This window comes from Medicago sativa, chromosome 7, assembly GCF_051527215.1.
Source record: "Medicago sativa cultivar Bolivia chromosome 7, Bolivia_mono, whole genome shotgun sequence".
Lineage (NCBI taxonomy): Eukaryota > Viridiplantae > Streptophyta > Magnoliopsida > Fabales > Fabaceae > Medicago > Medicago sativa.
The window spans coordinates 69,023,927-69,049,828 of NC_140755.1; the positions used below are offsets into that span (position 1 = coordinate 69,023,927).

The window sequence follows — 25,902 nt, forward strand, 5'->3', positions numbered from 1 at the left end:
AGCCATTGTTTCATTGCTTTGATCTTTTGGCTTTCTTGCTTCTTTGGGGGACGGTTTTGGGACTGGCCACAAATTTTAATGTGTTAGTGAGAAATTTTTCACTTCTCTTGGTCATTGAAAGAGATCTACTTTGCTCCATGATTTTCCTTGATCAACAAGTCTTCAATCTTTGAAGTGTTTCACATCTTTATGCTCCATTTCCTCATATTCCTCTGGGGTTATATTTTTATTCAAAACACTAAGAATATTTTGCAAAATACAAATAAAATTAAATAAAAACATTAATTTATTAAATAAAACATAACTAAAAATATAGTAAGATATCATGTTACCAGAAAGAGAGGAAATAATTTTTTTTGATATACGTATTGTTAATTCTTGGAGTGACACAATGACAACGAAAGAGGTATAGAGAAATATTAATTATTGCTCCATCAGTTCTAAAATAAGTTCTTAGCGACCACTTCACACATATTAGGAAAAGAAGATAAATGAAGAAAAAAAGAATGATGATTTTATCGAATTGTCCACATTAACTATTGATGTATTTTTATGATCATAAATGGAAAGTGAAAGAAAAATAATTTCGAACTGATACACATAACATTAATTAGATGGTACAATAAGAAAACAAACAATTAAAGTTACAATAAAAACTTTTTTTTTTTTTAAAGAATGTTACATTGAAAACCTAAGATGACATTCTCTTTGGAACAAATTATTTTTACAATTACCTATCTTAAAACGGAGAGAATGACATTTAATATTTATTCTTTAAATAAAAAATTGATATTTCTCTATTCTCTATTAAAATTATATATGACATTAAAGTTTGTTTAATATGAAACTCTAAAAATTGGTCCAAATATATATATATATATATATATATATATATATATATATATATATTTTTTTTTTTTTTTAAAAGAGATGGTCCAAAGTTGAAAGCCTATTACATTTAATAAAAACTATTTTTGTATATAAAATTGTAAAATCCCATTTCTAGATGAGATTTATATTAGACAACCTTGAAAATTTATTAAGAACTTTAAATTTTGATCAAAAAATAGTAAGAACTTCAAATTCGTAAAAATATATTGAAAGGAAAAAAAAAAAAAAAAAAAGGAATGATTGGTATCCAGGTGGGGGGGATTGGTTATACGTAATTTCGTACGTGTACAGATAAGTACAAAAACGAACCGCGGGGTTAGACTTTTGACGTCAGCATGATGGTATAATGACGCAATGGGAACACAATAAATAAATAATTTGAAGAGAGAGAAACTGAGAGCGAGAGTGTTTCCGCGTAGAAAGATGAGACTATGGGTCTCGCTGGTTTTTTTAAAATATATTTAAAAAGTTGATTAATGATAGTTTTGTTTTCTCTAAATAAAAAACAGCAATTTATTATGGCTTATAATCCTTCCCTTTTAAAATAATTGTCATTTCTTTTATACATAGAAAAAATATCAATACTATGAAAATTCATAAACTTAAATTTTAAAGTTTAAGTTTAAACTCATATTACAATGCTCGATTTAACAATTTCTGCATTCCAACAATTATTAATATTAGTTTTTTTTTACCGAAACAATTATTAATATTAGTTTAAAATATATAATAAACTTATTAAAAAATACTACATGTTTATTAAATTAATATTATTAATTTATGATGTGCTTTCCACAATCATAAATGTAAAATGAAAATGAAATACAATGTTTTGTGAGAAATATAGATAGTATTAATTTGAAGATGAAAAATGAACAAATAGTTGATTATATATTAAAAATTGAAAATCACATTCATTTTAATACAAACATTCTTTGTCAAAATAACACTTGTTATATTAGGAACAAAAAAAAAAAACTTGTTGTGATACAGAGAGAAAGTTGTCACTCATTGCCTAGCATGTCCTATAAGCCATAGACTAGTTATAGATGAAATGGTCCCTCAAAAAAAAAAAATTATAGATGAAATGGAAATTTTTGGTTCTAAGAATCGTGTCTACAATTCTTTTTATATCAAAAAAGGAAAAGAATTATTGAATCACCGATTTAGTTTATAGAATGAAATTGTAGAGCATTTGTTAATTTAATTTCCAAAATTATTAGTACATGAAAAGAGTCTTTTAAATTTGAAAAACTTTGATGTTATTAATTATTTTGTATTTGTCAATTTAATCATTAAAATTATGTAAAAGGAACTAATGTGCTTAACTTTCTTAAATTTTCTAAAATACATATATAAATTTAGTTTATTTTATTATCCAAATTGATATTTATTTTAAACCCATACTAAATTGATAGTTTAACTATTTATTATTATATTTGACATCATTTCTTTTTACATAAATAGTTAAAAACATTATAGATGAAATAATATATAGTTAAATTATATCAAATTTTTAAAATTAAAAAATAGTAACAATATTATTTTTAGAAATATGATAATTAATTAAAAAGGATCCGAAGAAGTAGAAAAAGAAAAGAAAAAGAAAATTATGATGTATAGAAATTTACTTGGATAATTTAAGTCCTTCTATATGTAAGCAAAAGAAAAACTTACTATCAATATTTTTCCTTTCTCTTGTGTGTTAAGCAATTCACACCTTCTGTTCACACCATACCCTCCACCTACATATATATTCTCCCTATCTTTTTCTCTCTCATCTTTTCCCTCTCTCTCTCTCTCTCTCTTCCTCCTCCATAACCAAAATCACCAAAACTTTTTCTATAAGCCTCTTCTTCTCTTCTTACACGATTTTGCAACAAAAATATATTAATTGAATCACTAGATTTAAGTATTTAACCTTTTGCTTTTGTTTTTTTTTATTCAACTTCAATGGAGGGTCATCATCTCCAACATCATCAACAACATCAACAACAACATCATCAACAACATCAACAGCAACATCAACAAAGACAACAACATGCTCATAACATCATAGGTACTAGTAGTGTTAACGTTGATGTCACGGATAGATTTCCTCAATGGAGTATCCAAGAAACAAAGGAGTTTCTTATGATCCGTTCAGAACTAGATCAAACTTTCATGGAGACAAAGAGGAACAAACAGCTTTGGGAAGTTATCTCTAACACTATGAAGGAAAAGGGTTATCATAGAAGTGCAGAACAGTGCAAGTGCAAGTGGAAAAACCTTGTTACTCGCTATAAGGTACTTCTATTCATTCATATATACATATATAAAAAAGAAGTACACTATCAACCAATCATTAATAATTCTATGTGCATAATAATAAAATCTTTCATATAATATATTACTAACCAATCATAAATCATTCTTGTTTCAATAAATTTGCTTATAAAAAAATCTAATTAAAATTATTGCAATTAAGCAAATCATGTATTTTGTTAAACTTTTTTTTTTGGACAGGTTTTTGTTAATCTTATACACATACATAGATATATATATACATACATATGCCACTTTTTATTTATTGCCTTTTCAATTTGTTAGGGGGTAAACTTTTCTCTCTCATGAATCAAAGGGTACTTTTAAAAAAAAATAAAAGTTCATATTTAGTTCTATATATTAATATGTAACACTTTAACTGAATATATGATTTTTATATTGTGAGCTTTTCATGGCTGTTTGTTATATATATATGTATAGTAAAACTATTGTTTTGTTTATGTTTTTGTGATATAAAGGGATGTGAAACAATGGAGCTAGAAGCCATGAGACAACAATTTCCATTTTACAATGAGCTTCAAGCTATTTTTAGTGCAAGGATGCAAAGAATGCTATGGGCTGAAGCAGAAGGAGGGTCAAAGAAGAAAGGGGTGCATGTATCTTCTGAGGATGAAGAAGAGTTAGGCAATGAAGAAAGTGAGGGAGATCACAAGGGCAACATTAAAAAGAAGAAGAAAAAAGGTAAAATGATAATTGGTGGAGGAAATGATAATAGTGGTAGCAACAATTTGAAGGAGATTCTTGAAGAGTTTATGAGGCAACAAATGCAAATGGAAGCTCAATGGATGGAAGCATTTGAGGCAAGGGAGAATGAGAGGAGATTGAAGGAGATGGAGTGGAGACAAAGAATGGAAGCATTGGAGAATGAGAGGATAATGATGGAACAAAGATGGAGGGAAAGGGAAGAACAAAGAAGGATTAGAGAAGAAGCTAGGGCTGAAAAGAGAGATGAATTAATCACTGCTTTGCTTGATAAGCTTACAAGAGAAGACATGTAGTAGTTTCTTTGGTTAGTTGCTAATAGAGCTAACTATTGTATTGTTTCTTCCTCTCACATCAAGCAATGCTTGTTTTAGAGGTTTGTTCTATGAACTCTCAATTTAATTTGGAGATAGCTTTATGATCATCAATTTAGTGGTAATTTTGACATTTTTGAATTTGGATCCTGCACTCCTATATAACTGTTGATTTTTTGAGTTAGATATGAGTTTAGAATTTCTATTTCTTAGATCTAATGGCTCTGCAATAGTCATATAGGATGTGTAACATTGCAAATGACCTGAATTAATATGTTGTTATGTTCTTCTTTTTGTTCTACAAACCAAGGGTTTGTTTGGCCCATGCAATAAAAATTCACATAGAAAATAGCTTCTATTATATATATATATTTGGCATCTCATTTTTTTCAATTGACACTCATCATTGTCATCCAACTCTCTTATCATTGAGAGAGGAATTGCTAGTGTTTTTGGATAGAAAAACCGTAAAGTGCCTCCTTAATTCCGTTACTAAATTTTGTGACGAAGAAATTAAAAAATGAATTTATTGTTTCCGTCGGTAATATTTTTTAGTAGTGTAAACTTTTATTTCATAGAGATTATAGTACTTGGTGTGATAGAGAGAGGTCTAAAATATATAAAAGAGCACAATTTGCCATGCCTAACCAACAACCAAAATGAGGTAAAAATCCACAAATCATTGTGCACATGATAATGCTCATATCATAATGTCTATCCATATATGGAGACGCACAATTTCAAGGTTAATGGAGCATTTACTCAAATGACTCACTACACACAATGTGATGTTATTTTCACTTTTATTAATTATAGGTACGTGCAAGAAAGAAAATGGAAGAATTTGCTATGTGTTATGTGTATATATGAAGGGTTGCTGTGTATATATGACTACTCATCTATATACTTTAAATATATGTATATATTTAGTTATGAATTTGTGTGTGAATTCAATACAATTATATGACTTGTGTATTGCTAGGTAAGGTTATAGATTGAGCTCTACATTGAAGAGAGATAATGATTTTGTGTGCAGTATGTGTAATTTTGATTATATGACATATTGAATTAACTAAAAATATTATGTGTGTGTGAATATCTGAAATGTGGACAAGAGAGAATTTCAAAGATAAATTTGTATTGGATTACGAAATAGTTTATTTAAATGTATATAATTAAAATGATGTGTGTATTTGTATATATAATTAGTTTTCATTTTAGTGAACCGTATGAAGCTTTTGATGATAGCTTGCTGATTTAGATTTTTCATGGAAAAGTTCTTATTCGAAATGATTATTGGACATTGATACGTGCACGTGAGAGAGCTCATCAATGTTAGGGATCTTAAAATGATGTGTGTATCATGATTATTGTTATTGATTGATGCTTCCCGAATAATTTTGTCTTTAATTTTTTTTGTTAGGCCTATGGTTCCAGGTTATATGCATTATTAGATTTATTATTTTTATAATTGTTTTTAAGGCATAATTGTTTTTACCTATAAGTGAATATATACTAATTATTGATATGATTAGGTTTCATTCTCACACACATCTCAATTTATGGATAAAATTTTGCTTCGGCTTTGGACCTTTTAAAAGGTGAGGATGTTCAAACAAATTTATACACTTAACAATAGTGTGAAACATCAAATAAACTGCAAACGACTTTAATAATTATTTGTTTACTTTTTAAAAAACACTGATGTACTTGAGAAGCTACTCCAAAACATTAATATTGCTCATATGTACATGAGAAGCTACTCCTAAACAATCTATTACTCATTTATGATATCCCAAACATATATCCACTAGAATTACCACTTACATGTAAAAAAAATTCATGTCTTATTCTTGACGAAATTTTGAAAGCACATTCCATTGGTCTCTAAGTACATGAAGTTACAATTATAAATACCACAATCAATTAATATTCACTCGGATAAGAAAAGGAAATGCATATAGAAAAATAATGAGATGGTACAAAATAACTAGTATATATAAAATAAAAAGTTTTACATACATACTCTTATGTTCCATAACTTCAATTCAAGTATAGCTATTTTGCGAAGAAGGTTGTATATACATTTCGACCAGACAAACCTTAATACTACCAAGACTAACCAACTTCTGTATCAAGTGTTTTGGCCTTTATACATTTTGATCAACAAAAAATTGAGGAGGAAATGAAGTCTTAAGAGTGTGAGACTCAATCATAATTTATATCTATGCATGAAAGATTAACAAGTGAAAATAAATATTAGAACCATACAAAAATAGACAAGATGCATGTGAGTAAGATAAATCAATTATCTTAGCTAGGTTTTAGATATGTATAAAAAAATATCTTAGGTTGTAGATCAAAAATTGAATATTTTTGACAATAAAGTGACACACATAGGCTATCCCCACACAAAGATGAGACACATTACACGATAAAAGAAAGAATTTGTTGGTATTGAAACAAATAAAACAATTCGTTTCAATTATGGAAATGGTGTGTGATTCTAAAAAAAAAGTTGGTTCCAATTGTGATTCCATTATTATGAATGGCTTAGAATCATATATGTTGGACCCCAAATTAACGACATTGGTCTATGTGCTACATGCTCACCGACATAAAACTATATACCTCAAACGCGTTAAGGTTGAACTTAATTAAATTTACAGCAACACTCATGTCATGTGTCATGATAACTCATATCGTGTCTTAGCAATATGAATATGGCAGCTAAGAAACTGCATGTTCCCATCCATTTGCTTGTTGTGTATGCAGATTTATTTCTTCATTAGTGATCACTGAGTTTTATATTAACAAACAAAACTAAAGTTTTTACATAAATGTTGCTTTTTATTTTAGATTTAATTTACACACTCTTATAAAAAAAACTAATTAATATACCCAAGATAACAAAGATAATATACACATGTGTTGTTCACATTGATCATTTAAGTAGGACAATTCATATATCCAATAGCGTTTAAATGAGATGACACGAGTCTCTTTTAACTTAACCAAAGTTCTGAGTCCGAATCCAGTCTTAGACATACAGCAACGTTAAAACTTGTAAGGAGAATTTGCTGCACATTTGAGTCCCAGAAGACTCGATAGGTTAGTCTTTGCATTGTGTGGGCAGATGATACACGGTCTTCATAAAAAAAAACACGATAATTCATTTATACCTATGGTCAATTTTTTATTTAATTTATTATTAAATTAAGATTATGTCCATCACTTAAAATTCTTATAGTCAATTTTTTTTTAAGGGTTCTTATATAAAATTAAAAAAAAAAAAAAACTAAAGCTCCAATGCAAACGCGTTTTTGTCAGGAAACATTTACCAAGTACCAAGACGACACACCGATTCTGTTAAAATGAAAAACAAATTAAAAGTGAAATTTGTTCTTTTTAGTAAAAGGGTAGGGTTAACTTATGTCCTTAGGGCATAAGTAAAGAAACCTAAAAGAAGAAATTTTCTCTAAAATTTTGTGCATTTAAATGATTAAAAAGTTAAATATTAAATACAATGCACACATTCCAATAAGTTTTTTTCTATATTTGAATCATTAATTTGTGTCTCGAGGGCAGAAATTAACATTTCCTTTAGTAAAATAATAACTATGGCCATTTTTTTCTTCTCGAATATTCTAAATAGTCAACCAAGTTCAGGACCGATCATGACATGACATGTTCAAGAAAAATTCTTTAATCAAACAATTTAATAATGAAATAAAGCAAAAAGGTTGAGATCAACTTGGTAGATCACCCGAATCTGTCTGACCCACAATTTCAATTTTTTTCCAATACTTTTTATTCCTTTTTTTTTATCAAACTATAATAAACTTTTCTAGTAAAATAATTTGTTTGATTCTGTAATAGTTTGGACTTTGGAGGAACTTAAGATGCTGATCACTCTATTTGTCCCATGATGTTTACTCCCTCCGTCCCGGAATAACTGACCCATTTTCTAAAAAAAAGTGTCCCAAAATAAGTGACCCATTTCAATTTTCAATACAACTTTCATCATTCCCAATACAATATAACACTAAATAATACTACTTTTATCATTCTCAATACAATATATTCCATTTTCCCCTTTATTTATATATTTTTCTTAATATGTGTGAAAAACAAAATTGTGTCAATTAAATTGGGACGGAGGTAGTAATAGTTTAAGCTTTTGAATGGTAATAATAATAATTAACATGGGGCTCCAAGTTCAACCATTATTTGCATAATGTCTGTTTCCAATACTTGCATAAAGTCAATTAGAGAGCTCATAGGGATTGAATATAAAAAGATTGATATAAAAATCAACAGATGATAGTTGAAAATGGCTAGCAAGAAGTTAGATTTTCTTGGTTAAGTTTTATATTTTTTAATATAAAGTTTAGAATTTGGGAATGAAAATTGGCCCCATTCCGAATTATAAGCCTAGGACATTATTATCTTTTTGCAAAAGAAACCCTACGTTATGGTCCAAGAGAAAATAAGAAGAGATATTGGAGGCCAAAGGCTGACGAGGGCGGGGAGTGGTCGCCGGTGCACAAGGCACGATAATGAGCGGCTCCCGACAGCTTTAGACAAACCGAATCACATCAGAATGAGAAGGATCCCGAGGCCGTGCAGGTATGAGACTGCATGGTTGAAGGAAGGCTTATAAAAATTATTTGGTACTACCTATAACAACAAGATGCATCTTCTATTTGGTAGCCCATTCCATAAGAACTCCACAATTAAGCGTGCTTGACTTGGAGTAGTCTTTGGATGGACGACCTACTGGAAGTTTCCCGGTAAGCGTGCGAGTGAGGACAAAATACGGTGAAAAGACTCGTGTTGATTTGTAGGGTCAGTCGGCAATGCTTAAAGTCGTCTCAGATGTTACAGAAACCCCAAATGAATCGTTGAACCGAGAGAGGTGAGCTCTCTCATGAGCCACTAGATGAGGTGGAGCAAAAGGAGGAGGCATCACCACATCCTGAGGAGTAATATCCTGGTGGTCAAGCGGAATATCAATCATGTCATTGTATGTGGACCATGTGGCCAAATACATATGGGAAGGAAGAGTTAAGAACCGCCCACATTATTTATTCCAATTGATTTTCTTATTTTATAGTGCTTCAGATTTATCCTCTCTTTCATTCTAGTTTTGTGACACATTGAAATGTGTCAACAACATGAAGAAGATCCTTAAGTTGAACATTTTTAGGAGAGGTGGTTCACAGTTACGATCAATACCATTGGGCTGGAGGACCTTGCTAGTACAACTTATGCCCTGATTGGCCACGACCTCCTGTGAACATTTTCCAAAGGTGGCAACATATTTCATATCCTTATTGGGGATATTACTGTAACATTGGATGACATGCCATGTCTTCTGCATCTACCCATTCTGGGTTTTCTGTTGAACCATTGCCCACTGACCAAGCCTAATGCAGTCGATCTGATTGTGGAGCTTATCATTATTGACCTGGACGGGGATGACCATGAAGTGGAAAAGACAAATGGGACAGTTGAATGGTTTAGTTTCTTAAAGTGGGAGTTCCATATACATTTGGAGGCAACAGAGGATGGTGATGTGAATGACGACAAAGTGAGCATATGGTTGCACTGAAAGTATGCCATCACAGTGTACTTACTTTTCTTGGTGGGCAACACCATCTTCATGAATAAGAGTGCCACATATGTTGATATGGTGTACTTGGAGTATTTCCAAGATCTAGAAATCATGTATGATTTCTCCTTGGGGATGGCTACCCTAACCTAATTATACAAAGAGCTAAATAACGTGTGTTAGTATAGGACGAAGCTACTGACTAGTTACATGACACTACTTGAGATAAAACAAAAACACGATTTATTAATTAATTGTACAAAATGTTAAATTCGATATTATTTACTAATTAGTATATATTGATGCGGTCATGAATATTTTAGCACATCCAGGGTTCTGGTGGTCAGACTTATGAGCCTGCATACAAAGAGGGTCGAGACCTATGAGCTAATATGTTTGTTCTGACTAAGGGTCGCCCAGTTACATACCCCTATCGAGAATGGTAACATTGGTTTCCCCATCAAGATTGTTTCTTCTACCCCCCTGCGTCAGTCACTACAACACACACCCATTTCATAACATACACATTTACTATGAATTGATTAGAGGCGGGCCTCACGTGGCCTGGTATATGATGAAGCGCGTGTTGTGGAAGTTCTCCTTCGTCCAAAGAATTCTCAAGCATCCAACCATCTTTCCTCCACCTCCGATGACTCGAGAGAAAGTATCACATGCCTGTGTTGAGTATATGGATCACGTGTCGATGACGGAGGAGCTAGGAGGTATTTTTACGCTCAAGTGAGATTCAACCTTAAGTTATATGAGGCTATCACATCTGCACCTGCTCTCCGCACTTTCAAAAGACTTTCCTAGACCAGCTGGAAAAAAAAAGCCCTTGTAGGCATCATGGTATAAGAAGAGGGAAATCCCTCTAATTTCGACTTTATCTCACGATGCGGCAATATCAGATCCTTGGCAAGTAGGTTACTAGCCAGTCGGAGGATCAAGTAGTCTTCCTGTATCGATGGAGGCAGAGGATGAGAGAGAATTCGCCGTGTTACCCAATATGATATTTTGATGTACTCCCTCCGTCCCTATATGTAAGCACCCTTTTCTTCTAATAAAAGGGTGCTTAGATATAGGGACGGAGGGAGTATATTTCTTGATATTTTTCACACTGTTATAATTATGTTTGGATATTGAGTTACATTTGTGATGTATCATTATGTTTAGATATTAGATATTACGGTGTATACTATTTTGTGCTCTATTTTGTTATATTTTGTGTTTTTGTTTTTTTGAGAGGTGTTATATTTTGTTTTATATTTTGCTAAATTATTACAATACAGGTGTTTGGGTGTGTGTATCTATGCAGAAACTACACAACCTGTGGAATCGTGATTTAGACTCTAAAATTTGAATATGCATTTTACAAGCTTGGTTTATAGGATTTGAAACATACTTGAAAACATTGGTCAAGTGTGTTTTAAAACCGATCAATTAAGCGTTTGATACAATTTAAATTCTATTATTTCAACTATGAAATATAAGTAAATTACATATTCAGATTATAACATGTAAAATAGTAAAACACAAGAGTTTATATGTTCAACAACACACCGACAATTTTTGTGGTCCGTAACACACAAAAAATTCTATAAATTGGCGTGTTTGATTCAATTTTTCACTACACAAAACAATGAATGATTATCTAATTGAAATAAACTCAAACCAGCTACAATGTACTACAACATGGAGAATCCAATCTAGGATAAGTGTTGATGTTACATTGTCTGATTTGAAGGATCAACTGGACTAACTCAATGGTGGTCTCAACCACAGTGCACGAGAAGGGTGGTCAATGTTGAGTATCATTGTCCATCAATCAGCTCAAAAGGACACATTCCATTTACCTCGATGAATCTTCAAAATGAGAATGTAAGAACATGTTCTCCTTATTTGGTAAGTATAGTTCCAATCAGTGACCAAGATAGACACTATCTTAGCAAGATATGTTCAAGCTATTCTTCATATTTAGGACAAGTTTGATTTTTCCTAGGATATACAAAGAAATGCGGGTGTGTATGGATGAACTCGATGAACAAGTTAATTTGGTCCATCCATGGTTTTGTTAGTATTTTAGTTTATGTTGCTAATGTTGCTGTGATTGGATTATGTTGTTGTAGTACTCGCTCCGTCTCAAATTATAAGTCGTTTTGAAAAGAAAAAAATTGTCCCAAATTATATGTTGTTTTACAATATCAATGAAACATTTCCTTCAAAAAAAATATTAATGAAACATTAATGTTACTTTTCTTGTTATACCTTTAACTATTTATTACTCTTTCTTATTTCAATTCTTTAATTTATCTTTCTAATACCATTTATTAAGGACGATTTTGTAAAACAACTCAAAATATTTTATTTTCTAGAAAAAATTAATTAAATTTCTTAATACATGTGAAATATCCAAAACATCATATAATTTTGGACGGATGAAGTATTTAAATTAATGCAAAATTTGCTCCATAGTTTTCATGTATTTTTCCGAGCTACATTATCAATAACGATGCCCGAACTTTCAAACTGTCTTTAAAACGTAGGTAGAGATACTCCCATTTAATTGGAGACATAGGCATAAAAATCAAATAATGGTATGATCAGGAAGACTTTGGTTGAGTCTTGGATTCCTGCTAACATCACTAATTTTGGGAGAAAAAAGAAAATATTAAAATATCAATAGAGAAATGAATGGAGGGGTAGGCGGTAGCGATCAATCCCCATTGATCAAGTGGGCTAAACCTTATTTGTTAGGCTTTAATATTTGGGATTGGCTTTTTTCACCCTCTAATTTGGCTACTACACCGTGGTTTATTTTTATTTTTTCCCTTCTAGATTGTACTTTTTGTTTGGAAGTATTAATGTGGACTGTGAAGCTAATATCACCAAAAAAATAATAAAAATAAGTGTTGAGTGAAGCTAGGTTGGGATTGTATACTCGACTTTCTTACTAACGTAATACCAAAAAGAGAAATGATATTTATACAACATTTTATGATAATTTTTGTTACAATTTTCTTTCTCATATTCACATTATGTTTTTGTTTTATTTCTCTATTACTTTAATTTTCGTGTCAATACTTACTTTTTCTTTGTAAATCTATGGTTGTTAAATAAGTTGTCAACCAAATGGTTATTCAAATAACACATCTCTATAAAAATTCTATTAAGAAATTCGGCCGAACCTACAACGAGGTCTCCCCCCATAACTATATTTATTCCATCACAACATTCAAACTTAGACTAATTAAAAAAGTCTACTTAATTAAACTCGTACCAACATGGTGTTTTATTTTGGTAGTATGTACTATTTATATCCTTTGTCCTCAAGCATCACCCCTCAAAAAAATTTTAAAAAACTACAGAAATCAAAGAACTGGACCTTGCAAAAAGTGACAAAATGAATTAAAATATCATTTACTTGTCTATTGCATTTTTTTGACGAAATTTACATTTCTATTTTTTTATTTTCTTAAGAATACATTTCTATTACTTAGAAGCAGTTTCAATACGGCTTCCTATAAACACTTGTGAAGAAGTAAATATGGAAAAAATTGCAATAATTTTTTAAACAATGAGGTATGTTAAAAACAATGAACTCAATTGAACTATAAAGCTCTTGAACCAAAAACTAATCCAAAGTGAACCTAAATCATGTACTTGATTTTTTTTTTCTCTCACCAAACATAACACAAAGTGACAACGATGAAAAACCCATCATGGAAAACATGACAATAACAAAGCATAAAAGAACAAACTTATGTTTAATCTATTCATAATCATAGAAAAGCATAAAGAACAAACTTATGTTTAATCTATTCATAGAAAGAACCAAATGATAAAGGGTGTGTTTGTTTCAAGTGTAGCAAATATATTCTTAACATTCCTTGGAATATAAAGATAGAAACCTTATTCGAAGGTATTTAGAAAAAAGATGTTTGGTTAACATTATAATATTCCAAGGAACCTTAAAAATAGGGAATATAACAGGTAATTACATATAATTTTATTCCCATCTCCATGGGTACTTTATTCCCACCATTTTCTTTGGGAAAACTTTTCTATTCCGAGGAACATTTTATACCCGGGAATAAAATTTAGTAAACTTGTAACAAACGTAGGCATATGCATTTTTATGATTTTATTCCCGGGAATCTACAAATATAACTTGAAACAAACACACCTTGACAAACTAACTATGTGACCACATTTTTAAGAAACTTTCCAAAACATTACTTAAAAATACATAGTGACAAATTATTTTCAAAATTATCATTGAACCAAAGTGCTTCAACTTAAGCCAATATATAACAACTTGATCATAATTTAGGATATCACTTCCTTCATGAAAAATATAATATAATCAATATACAAAATTCACTTGTTAGGAAGGATAATCTTATACCCTACACATTCTTTAATTTCCACCAATCACTTTCTTTTATGAAGTGGATTCTACAAATTTTCAACTTTATGAGAAGTTCAAAAGGGAAGATCTTAAATTTCATTCTGATTTGGAAGAGCCACTAATTTCAGAATCTGTTTGGTAGTACACAATATCACCAGTGTCACTAACATAATGATCTCTCTTCAAACTCCTTATAAATTCTCCAATAAGATGAAAAGGAAGAGGAGCTGATTTCTTTGGTTCTTTGTAATATTCTCCAAACACAGGTCTTGCTGCCTCAGTCTGCAAACAAAGCAAAGAAAAATTCAAACTCCTGACTCTAAAAACAAATCACTATATATCCATTGTTTTAACTAAGATAGAGATAGAGATACTCACAGCTTCAACTAGGTGATAGTGTGGAATTTGAGGGAAAAGGTGATGAACGACATGAGTTCCAATGTCATGGTGAATGTTATTAATCCATCCATAATCGCGGTCAATAGTAGTAAGTCCACCTCTAAGATAGCTCCATTCCTAATCAACAGATAAAGATTAAATATGTAAACTAAAATCGGATTACGAAAACATTAAAAAAGAATTGCAGCCGTCCAACCAATGCGGCCATATTTCGTCTGTTGGATTAAAGTACAATCTTAATCCAACAGTCGAAACTTTGACTAAATGGACATGTCAACAAATCAAAAAGTATATCTGTCGTCCAGTTAGCGATGCCCGTCTCAGTGCAGTAAAGTCATATTTGGCCTCATCAAACAGTCAAGATTTGACTGAATGGACAAACCAAAAAACACATTGGTGGTCTAGTCTGTACAGTCATATTTGGTCTATCGGATCAAGGTACAATTGTAATCCAACGATCGAAATTTGATTGATCCGACACATCTACAAACCAAAAAGACTAGCAGTCATCCGATCAATGTAGCCATATCTCGCTTATTGGATCAATGTACAATTGGGATCCAATATCTGATATTTGACTGAAAAAGACTGTACTGCTACAGAGGATTCAAGTTGAAGTATATAAAAGTACCTTTCCACGATACCAAGGTAATTTGTCTTCATGACCATGATGGTGCAAGTAAGTCACCAAATCCAACCACATCACAAAAACCTTCAATTTAGAGCAAAGTCAAATTAGGACTTCATTCATGACTGATTCCAAAAACTAAAACCATGCTAATTGATCAATGAAAAAGAGATGAAACTTACGACATACGGAACTCCATAAAGCATGAGTAATGGAATTGGACCCATTGCAAATCCCAATCCTACAAGCAATGCCACCATAGCAGTCCAACAAGCAGTAGAAGTTATCACATCCTTTTTCTCACTTGGACCAAACAAGTCACTGCTGGGATGGAAATGGGAACCAGTCTTCCCAGGACTTCTGGCCCACTTCATTCAAAGAACAACAACAGTTAAGTCAATTCCTCTACCAGAACTAATTAATATTCAAATTCTAGTCAAAATTTGTAGGCACAATAAATAACTTACAAGGTACACAGGATATGCAAGCAATGGAAAAGGAGCTGTAAATCTTAAAGAACGTGTCACATTGTCCAAGCTCTTAAATATTTTTTCTGTCAACTGCAAAATAAGCAAATACATTTGTATTAGAATTTTAAAGAAAATTGAAAACAAACAATACTCTCAAATGAGAAAATGGCACATGCACGGTTTTAATTCTACACCGACGTCTAATGAAAATTAAAACACTTTGCCTTTTTTAAATTGCGTTTACAAAGTACGCTTACATGGCAATATCATGAATTTTCATTAGATGTCGGTATAAAACTAATTTACACTGATAGTGCATCTCTAGTAAATCTATTCTTAATAACTTAAATAGAGAATGTTATCTTCTCACCGGATGCCAAGACTCGTCATTTTCAACATGGCCATGATTCTGGTGATGAGTCCTATGACTAATTCTCCTGTATAATCAAGGTAAACATATTAGTTTCAAATATAAATTTGAAACTATAGTGAATCAGAAAAATGAGAAGTATATTTTTATATTTTAAGAGCATAACATACCATCCATGATAGGGAACAAGAATTGAAGAATGTAACAAATGTCCAACAACACTGTTAAGATTAGGATTACTTGAAAAGCTTCCATGACCACTGAAAATTCCAAAACAACAATCAAAATCAAACAAAAGACACAATTTTAAAACCAAATTCTACAACCCAAAAGTCAACCATAGCAAAAAAATTAAAAGTAATTCAAAACATTGTTATATAGTGCATATAACGTAGCAGAATTTGAACAAATCGTTATTATTCTGCAATACACTATTTAGTATAAAATATTGTCAAACGGTAACTATAACAGCGTTATAGCACTCCTGCATAGCAAAATTTGAACAAACCGTTATTTTCTACTATCGACAACAATCATTAAAAGTAAAAAACAAAATGAAGTAAAAAACAAAAATTGTAGTAGTAATATTTACCAATCATGACCAAGAACAAAAAGGGCCCAAAACATAGTTCCTTGAGCAGCCCAATAAAGAGGCCAAACCATCCAATTATTAAGAAAAGCAGCAGCAGCAGCCAAACCAAAAACAATAACAACATCTCTCAAAACATAACTCATTGACTTCCATGAATCTTTCACCCAACAATGCTTTGGAATTGCTGCTCTTATATCAGCCAATGTAAATGGTGGTGGTGAACCAGGATCAAACTCTGGTAACTCCTGTTCCTGTTCATGTTCTTGTTCAATTGAATCAACCCTCAAAGGAGTACTCACATTCAAACCCCATTTTCTCTTCTCCTTAAAATCAAAACTTTTTGGTTGAAATTGAAATTTCAGATTTGTTACTTCTTTGTTAGTGCCTAAAAATTTAGCCTTTGAATTGTTGGACACAACAAAACCTGTTCTTGGTTTTGGAAATACTGGAGCAAGTGGCTTTAAACCACATTCTGATAAAACCCAAGTTGCCATGGAAGATTAAGGGTCACAGAAGAATGAAATATATGAGAATCAGAAACAAAATATTTTGGTGTAAATACTTCAAAAATTGGTCATAAAAATTGGAATGAAAAACTTAAGAAATTTCAACTTTCAACAACAACAACACAGAATTTTGATGACCCTTTTGAATTCTGTGAGTTGGGTTGAAGAAAGTTGATGGCTTTAAGAGAGAATGAAGAAAAGGGTGCGTTTGGAATTTGATGAGTTATGGCTTTTAGAACTTGGAAATGAGACTCTTTAAATATAGTGTTTGGTGATGAAGGGGTATGTGAAGTGGTGTGTGGGGGTGCAATTAGTGATTTTGTGTGAAAGTAAGCGACACCATCAACTATGACCAAACCAAAACGTGTTTACTTTTACTACTCCATAGTTGAATGGAATTTTTTCTTTCTGTTATTTAATTCTTGGAATTTATGGAGTAATAAAAAACTGAAGAAATAACAAAAAGATTGGAATTTTTTCTTTCTGTTATTTAATTCTTGCCGTCTATTTGACCTATCGTATGGTTAGTGGAATATTTCTTTTGTTATGCATCTAATTTTTACTAATTTTTTAATCTATTTTGTAATTTTCTTGGTGTTGATTTGGTGGCGGCAAAAAATGAAAGATAATTCGATATGGGAAAAATGACGAGATTTGATTCATTGATGGGTCGGTGTGGTATTAACACCAATATTGTTGTTGGGGATGTGAATGGGAAATTTAATTGAGCAGCCATTCATGTGTCACACATGTGATATTATCTTCATATATGTTTGTTTTCTTCTTATTTGCATTTTGTCACCGGCCTACTACTTTGTCGGAATGAAAGCAGGTGAAAAATGTGTACCAAAACATTAGTTGTTTCAAGACGGGTTATTTCAATAACATACACTTTCGGGTCATTATTGTAAACAAAAATAAATATTTTATATTCACTAATTAAATGATGTATGAGATCTATAACAAAGATTATATACATCGTTAATTAAATGAATTTAAAATGTAGATTTTTACTTATAATAGTGATCGGATGTTGTACCTCTTAATTTTTTTTAAAGACCTCCTAAAATATTTATATTTCCCTACTACCTATGTCCCATAATCAATGAACCATTTGTAAAAAAAAAAAGTGTCTCAAGATAAATGACTCATTGCACTTCTTAAAACCATTTTTCTCTTTTTCAATTTGGAATTAATCTTAAAGATATGGTTGGTCAAACGATTACTTATTCTAAATTTGATACACGTTGTTGAAAAAACTAATGTTATTGATTTTGTGATTCATGGTGTTCTAACGTCACATCAAGCATTCCCTTAAAAAAAACGTCACATCAAACATGATATGGTTAATTATTTTATTTTTCTATGAGAAAAATTGTTTTTGTGTGATGTTACTTCTGAATTTTTTGTGAGCTATTTATTCTTATATGTATATTAGAGAAAATCACATATACGCTTAAATGTTATCACACATGTCCCTGGATCGACATAAATTAATAAAAAAAACTCCCTAAATGCTAGTTTTGTTAGTTAAATGAGTCTGAAATGTTATTTTGATGTTAACTTTGACGATGTGTCCCAATTTTTTGCCACGTCAGATGCTTACTGGAATGTCCAAATAAGCAAGGGACCAAAATAAACGCAATGACTCTTTCATCTTATGGGAAAAGATGAGCAAACTTCAAACTTTATCTTCTTCCTCCTCCCTCTCTCAAACCTCCACCAAGCATCATCTTACCCAACAAAATAACAACAACAAAATCCAAAATTTCAAATCTAAATAGTCAAAATCGGTACTTTTATATTTCTTTCCTTTATAAGCATATAATAATCAAAATCCAAAAGTTCGAGATGCAAAAAACCTCTACAAAATCCCACTGCTAACAATATCACCTAATTCGTGCTAAAAACCCCAAATCATAGATTAGAAAAAGAATTGGAACAATAAAGTAGGGTTAACCTTTGAACAAAAATCATCAGTTTCAACACAATGCCACCAAAATAAAACCTGAACAGCTAATCAACACCACGTGTTTTCCCCGATTTTGATTTCATAAACTCAGTTCAAACTCAATTCAATTTTGACTTTGCAACTGTCCATGGTGTTCATGTGCATCGCTCCACCTCCCGCCACATTTAAACTCGATTCAATTTGGTATTAACTTCGAAAATGAGAGAGGAGAAATTGGGAACGAAAATGGGGTTTTAAGGTTTGGAATTGAGGTTGCATATTGTTTGTTTAATGAGGGAGAGAAGGAGATGAGCGAGATTAAATGAGGGACACAAATGACCATTACGATGTTTGTTAATCTATGCCATTGTGGGAGGCAAACAATGCAGTTGTAGTGGCAAGTGTAACATAAACATCAGCACTGTTAACACCAAGTTATTGTTTTGGATGCATTTGACTAACATAACATACATTGAGGGAGTTTTTTATTCATTAAATTGATTCATGGACTAGTCTGATAGCGACATATACTTTCAGTGATCCAAATGAGGGTTTACTCAAACGTAAACTCATTTGTGAGTGTTATTTAAACTCTAAGGTATTTCGTACATTGGATTGGGAGCACCGTCCTTTCGCCCTAAAAACTCTACCAAAAAAATTATAATCAAATCACATTATAAATGATAATTTGATCACAAAATCAAATGTTAGTAAATGTTGTCACCATTACTAATGTGAAAGAAACTACATAGATTTCTTCGAGGAAACATATTTATATTGATTTGGAGAACGCCGCAATGACCTACTACTACAAATCCTACACTTGTTACAATCTTTGAGGAAACTTTACTTTGTTCAACAAAGTACCCATCGGAGAATAGATTGCTAGAACACCTTTGGATAAATTATGGAAGCAACCCAAATTTAGAGATGCTTTCTTTAAACTCGGAACACCACAATGGCTTACTACTACAATTCCTACACTTTTCAGAGGAAACCTTAATTTGTTCAACAAAGTACCCTACCAAGAATAATTGTTAGAATGTCTTTGGATGGGGTAATACACGAAACTTTGATATAGATTATATGAACAAATTATGGAAGCAACGCAAATTCAGAGTTTTTTTTTAATATGCCAAATTGCAGAGTTACCCAAATGTAAGAAATCTCAACCTTATGATAAGATCTTTGAAACTCGGAAAGAAACATTTTCTATCGCTCGTGCTCGTACACAACCATCTTTTAACCATGGAGAGAGAACCTTGCATAGAGCATTTATGCAAGCATGTTCTGATAATTAATAACATGAAAAACTCTATTTCCCTTTGTTTATAGTGCAAAAAGTACAACACATTTATCTTGACAACTCAATGAAAAATGAGGGACACATTCCCACGTTCTCAAACATTTAAGTCAATTTTAACTTCTTTCGTAATAGAGGTAATCAAGGGTGGCATTTAGGGTGGGTAGAAGGAACTTTTTTCCATCATGGGAAAGTAAATTTTAACTGTTGGATTAAATGAGGAGCACACAATTATCATACTACATTAACACTAGATTATTTTTTTCATTATCTTCCACACCACCCTCTCTCTTTCATGTCCCACTCACCCACAACCACCACTGTCATCACCACCACCACCAACATCAAACCCACTTCTCAATTGCCCTGGTACTGTTGATCCAATTCAACCGGCATGTTGAAAACTAAGAAAATAAACCCTTAAATGTCTTGCTTCCATTCTTGCTTCTACCTTTTTTTTTTAGCACGGCTTCTACTTCTTCAAATATAAAAATAAATCCTTAATTAAATATTAAAATTCAGAAGCAAAAAACAAAGTAAGAAAAAGTATAAGATCAACAAAAGTTTTTTTATTTTAGGTAAAGATCTGCATAAGTTATGCCGCCAAAACTTATTCTTGATTTCTCTCTATAAATTGAAATTTTTCGCAAACCCAGATTCCATAAACATGTATTATTCTCTTTTTTGTTAGATTTTGTTTCTCATTTTTTTTCTTTGAAAGGGGATTAGATCCGTGATTTCAATAAAATGATTTGAAAAATGAGAGAATAAGCCATGTTGTTATGGGAATTAAAAAATTTTAATATTTTAGAAATTTGGAGTGATGAGTATGAAATGAAATTGAGGAATATGCTTCATATGATGATGAATGTTGTTGTTTTCAGATTGTTGATGTTAATCATCCACCGTTTCCCAAATTTTTTTCCTTTTTTCAACTATAAAAAGTGTTTTATTTTTGTTTTGAAAAAAAATCTAGTGATGAGGGTCCATGATAAAACTGTGCTCTCTATTTGATCTAGTGGTCGAAAAGTAACTTTCCTATGGTGGGAAAGAATTCCTCCTACCCACCCTAAATGCCACCGTAATCAAGTACACTACAAATATTTTCGAATAATGAAGCATTATAACATTGGAAAAAGATATGAAACAACTTGGCACTTTTACGAACACTTTGGTTAATGTGAGATTTTTACTTGAAGTGTATGAAACTCTTAAACAATTTCCCGGAATAAAATTAATGTGAAGAGCTTCTAAAGTAACATTATCTTCAAGGACATTTTAAGATATGTTTAGAAACCTAACTTCAAAATCTATCATAAAATGACCTTTGGAGATACTAGTCCTTTAGAAACTCCAACCATGCGTAAGGTCATTTCTTTGCAGGGAATCGCTTAAGAACTTTGTACATTTTGGATAAGAACCACACATTTAAAAAAGTGACTATAAAAATACTTTAGATGCTTCTTTTCTTTTTTAACATTGCAGTGCTTTATTTCTTCAAAAATACATTCCGTGTATTTGATTAGCGGTAGCCGGTTATTACGACAAGCAAATAAAATTGCCCTAAATATTTAAGAATAAGGAATGAGTGTCTCATTTTTCATTTAGTTGTGTGTAGGCGTGTCTATTAATGAGTGCGTTATAAGTGAATATGTTTTTTGCACCATACCTAAAGAAATTAGAGCATCTTCGTGATAACAACTATCACAACGCAACAAGTTGCAGACACACATGTTCTATGAAAGATTTTCTCTCAAAAGTCCATAAACCCTAAGGGGGGCTGTGTACGAGCTGTATAAATTATCTCATTCTCTATTTTTAAGATATGATTAGAAGGTCAAAAATGCTTACATTAGGGCAACTTTACAATTTGGCATATTAAGAAAAACTTCTCCAAATTTGTGTTATCTCCTTAATTTAAACAGTCAAAGTTTTTAAATAGAGAATTATTATTATTATTATTATTATTATTATTATTATTATTATTATTATTATTACTACTACTACTACTACTACTACTACTACTACTACTACTACTACTACTATTATTATTACTATTACTATTATTATTATTATTATTATTATTATTATTATTATTATTATTATTATTATTATTATTATTATTATTATTGGAAAGAGTGATATCTTACTTCTATGAATCACTCGCTACGATAGAAAAATCAAACTATGTATTCTTTGAGTAAAAATTAATTGTGGGTTGATTTTAAGAAATGTTTGTTGTTGCGATAATTTGATATATATATATATATATATATATATATATATATATATATATATATATATATATATATATATATATATATATATATATGGGATATTTTGACTCCAAGAGTAATTGTGTTTACTTACTCCAAATCATAACATTTAATTCTAATATTGATTAATGGCTTAAATTAATTGATATGGTAGGCTTTAATTTCATTCTCTATTGGAGTCAACCCGCATCACCACAAAATAACAAAACAATTAATGTCTTTTTATTGATTTTTTTTTTTTATTCTTCTCCCTTTGGCAAAGGCTTATTTATAAACAAAACTTGAAAACCCTATCACGGAAAAAATGCAGAGGATGTAAAATTGTTTTCCAAAATGTACAAAGGGGTATATATATATATATATATATATATGTAACCAAGAATATTTTGGATGTAAATTTCATTCTCTATTTGGAGTAAGTAAACAAATTTACTCTTGGAGTCAAAATATCTCATATATATATATATATATATATATATATATATATATATATATATATATATATATATATATATATATATATAGGGTTATGATAGAAGACACCTTTTGTGAAGGTGTCTTTTATCAAGTTACTCTATAAGCATTTGCGAAAAGACACCAACTTACTTTTATGAAGGTGTCTTTTAGCAAAGTTATAACTAAAAAGTGAAAATCACACCTTAAGGTGTGACTTGATAAAAGACACCACCAAAGGGTGGCCTTTATTTTAATCATTCATTCACCATTCTCTCTCGTCTAAAATGAACTAAAGACATCCAATAACAACAAAGCCAATGGCCAAAGGCATCAAGTATTTTCCACCAAACATGAGGAAAGGCTTTAGAAACCATACGAGTTCACGCATGAAGGTAGATTCGTAAGGGAGCAGGTGGTGGTGAAGGTGGTTGCTGGAGAAACAAGGGTGTTCTTCTTCCTCTTCAGTTTTCACTACTGTTTTTTGCGGTTTTTTTTTCCTTTATAGTTTCTGTATTTTATTTCTAGTTGTATGAGAAGGTTAGTGGAAAATGGAGATGAAGGTGGTTTAATGGTTGTTCTAAAGGAAGTGGTTTTGATGTAGGAGCATAGTGTGGCTTGCTGATTTTTTTACTATTGATGAAAATTATTGGAGTTGGTTGTAGTGTGGATTGAAGTCCTTGATCTGATGTTTGTTCCTATTTATATTCAAAACTAGGTTAAGATACGGGGAAGATGACAAAATTGCAAGGTGGTGGGTTGCAACAAGATGTGTTGTTTGGAGCACTAAAACGGAAACATGAAAAAGCAAAAGGTAAAGGAAAGCTATGACTATACTAAAATGGTTGAACACCCATTAGAGTTTTTTCTGTTGGTTTCTTGTTGTGTTTGCATTTGGTGATATTGGTTAGAGAGGATATTAGACACTAAGAGAGAGAGAGAAGAGATTATTATTCCTCTTGAGTATAAAATTGAAATACATTGTTCTTCCTCTTGAGTTCCTAAAGTGTGCATGATATTTACTATTTGTGGAGATGACTTGCAAGCTCTAGTGTTACCGAAAAAAAGAATTATGCAAGAAGATGTATAAAGTGCAACTAACCTTAATTGAAATGGAAATGACCAACTCATTGCAATCACATGCCATCTTGTTTCTAACTCTTAATTTCACCTTCATTGTAATTTTGATTTGTTTTTCTTTCTATTTTTCCATTTGGTTAAGAATGGGCCAAAACAAATGATAAAACTTTTTTTTAGGGAAAGTTGCTTATAGCATTTCATTAATAATAATAGTTTCAATAAAATGTATGATAAACCTTAAAAATGCATGTATGGACGGACCATATGGACTTTTTTTATTATTTTATTTTTTGTATCAAATATTACCACAAAAATGCAAACCATAGTGTAAATGTATGATGAAAATTCTTAATATTTGTGTGTTCAAAACTGAATTGATCGGATAAAATTGGGGTACTTCATTAAAGATGTTTCCTTTCTAGTTCATAATTGCTGAAATTGCAAAGATGAAAGTTCATATTCTTTTTTGGCTTATTTATATCTTTAGTCCCTGTAAATAGGGCATTTGAAGTTTGATCCCTAAACTTACTAATCTTTTCAAACAGCCACTGCAATTCCTAATCACATAAAATTTGATCCCTCAACCCATTTATTTAATTACTGCCACGTCACTAATCTGATAAGGTGGCAGTCTAAGTCAGCAAAACTTGGTGTGAATGGACGAAAATACCCATGACTTTTCAGACAAAAGCAAAAGGACAAAAATACCCATTATTTCATCTTCTCTTGAATTGCAAAACCTCTAAGAACAATAAACTCACAAGATTTTGATCCCACAAATAATTGATTCACAAATTAGTACAACCTTAGAAGTATTTGATTCAAAAAAAACCCAATAAAACTTTTGAACCTAGAGAAAACAAATCTAAAGAAAAAAATTTAGAAGTATTTGATTCCAAAAAAAACCCAATAAAACTTTTGAACCTAGAGAAAACAAATCTAAAAAAAATATTATTCGAAAAAAAAAAATTAACAAGAAAGTCAAGGGTACTTTTGAAATTTTGCATGTGCATGAAAGAGTCATGGGCATTTTTGTCAGCACACCCTATATTGTTGTGTGTCAGCAACTGTTTAGTCTATTCAGCTATGCCACATCAACTAATATATGACATGTCATCACTTAAACTAGTTGAGGGACCAAATTTTAAGTGATTAGTAATTGGAGTGGCTGTTTGAAATAATTAGTAAGCTCTGGGACCAAACTTCAAATGAGCCTTATTTGGAGGGACTAAAGCCTTCTTTTTTAATCATTTTGCAAAATATTGTTGGTGGGATTGATGAAACTTAGGGGACATGGTGTTATTGATAAGAACCATGAGTCGTCCTTTATTGTTTGTTGCATGTTTTTATGCGTAATCTATACACGATGCCATGAATGAGATTTAGTAGGACTTAATGGAAAAGATGAAGGTGAGAGAGAGAGAACAATTTGTCAATAAAATAGTATGAAAGATGTTTGAGAGGTGAGACAAAATTGTGTGCGGAAGGGTCTAGAGGTTCTCATCATTATTTCAAACAAATCTAAACCATTGGTTAAAGCCTAAAGATTTTTGTCTTATGAGGCTTATGATCTGTCTTATATGGACCAAGCCTAAGCCTAAAGAATGTGATTTCCAATCG

At 31.2% G+C, this 25,902-nt stretch overlaps 2 protein-coding genes across 2 annotated transcripts; one reads left to right on the forward strand and one right to left on the reverse strand.

Moving 5' to 3' along the window:
- Positions 1 to 2,622: 2,622 nt before the first annotated feature.
- On the forward strand, positions 2,623 to 4,581 carry LOC146908025 (trihelix transcription factor GT-3b-like). Its single transcript, XM_085726742.1, has 2 exons — positions 2,623 to 3,177; positions 3,675 to 4,581. The coding sequence occupies exons 1-2, from the start codon at positions 2,845 to 2,847 to the stop codon at positions 4,212 to 4,214; spliced, it is 873 nt and encodes a 290-aa protein (XP_085582868.1). The 5' UTR covers positions 2,623 to 2,844; the 3' UTR covers positions 4,215 to 4,581.
- Positions 4,582 to 14,103: 9,522 nt separating this feature from the next.
- LOC146908026 (omega-3 fatty acid desaturase, chloroplastic-like) lies at positions 14,104 to 17,446 on the reverse strand. The gene is made up of 8 exons (XM_085726743.1): positions 16,714 to 17,446; positions 16,292 to 16,381; positions 16,122 to 16,188; positions 15,749 to 15,841; positions 15,464 to 15,649; positions 15,285 to 15,365; positions 14,633 to 14,770; positions 14,104 to 14,536 (listed from the first exon to the last, which is right to left on the reverse strand). Exons 1-8 carry the CDS (start codon positions 17,205 to 17,207, stop codon positions 14,351 to 14,353), a joined length of 1,335 nt encoding a protein of 444 aa, XP_085582869.1. The 5' UTR covers positions 17,208 to 17,446; the 3' UTR covers positions 14,104 to 14,350.
- Between the last annotated feature and the right edge of the window lie 8,456 nt (positions 17,447 to 25,902).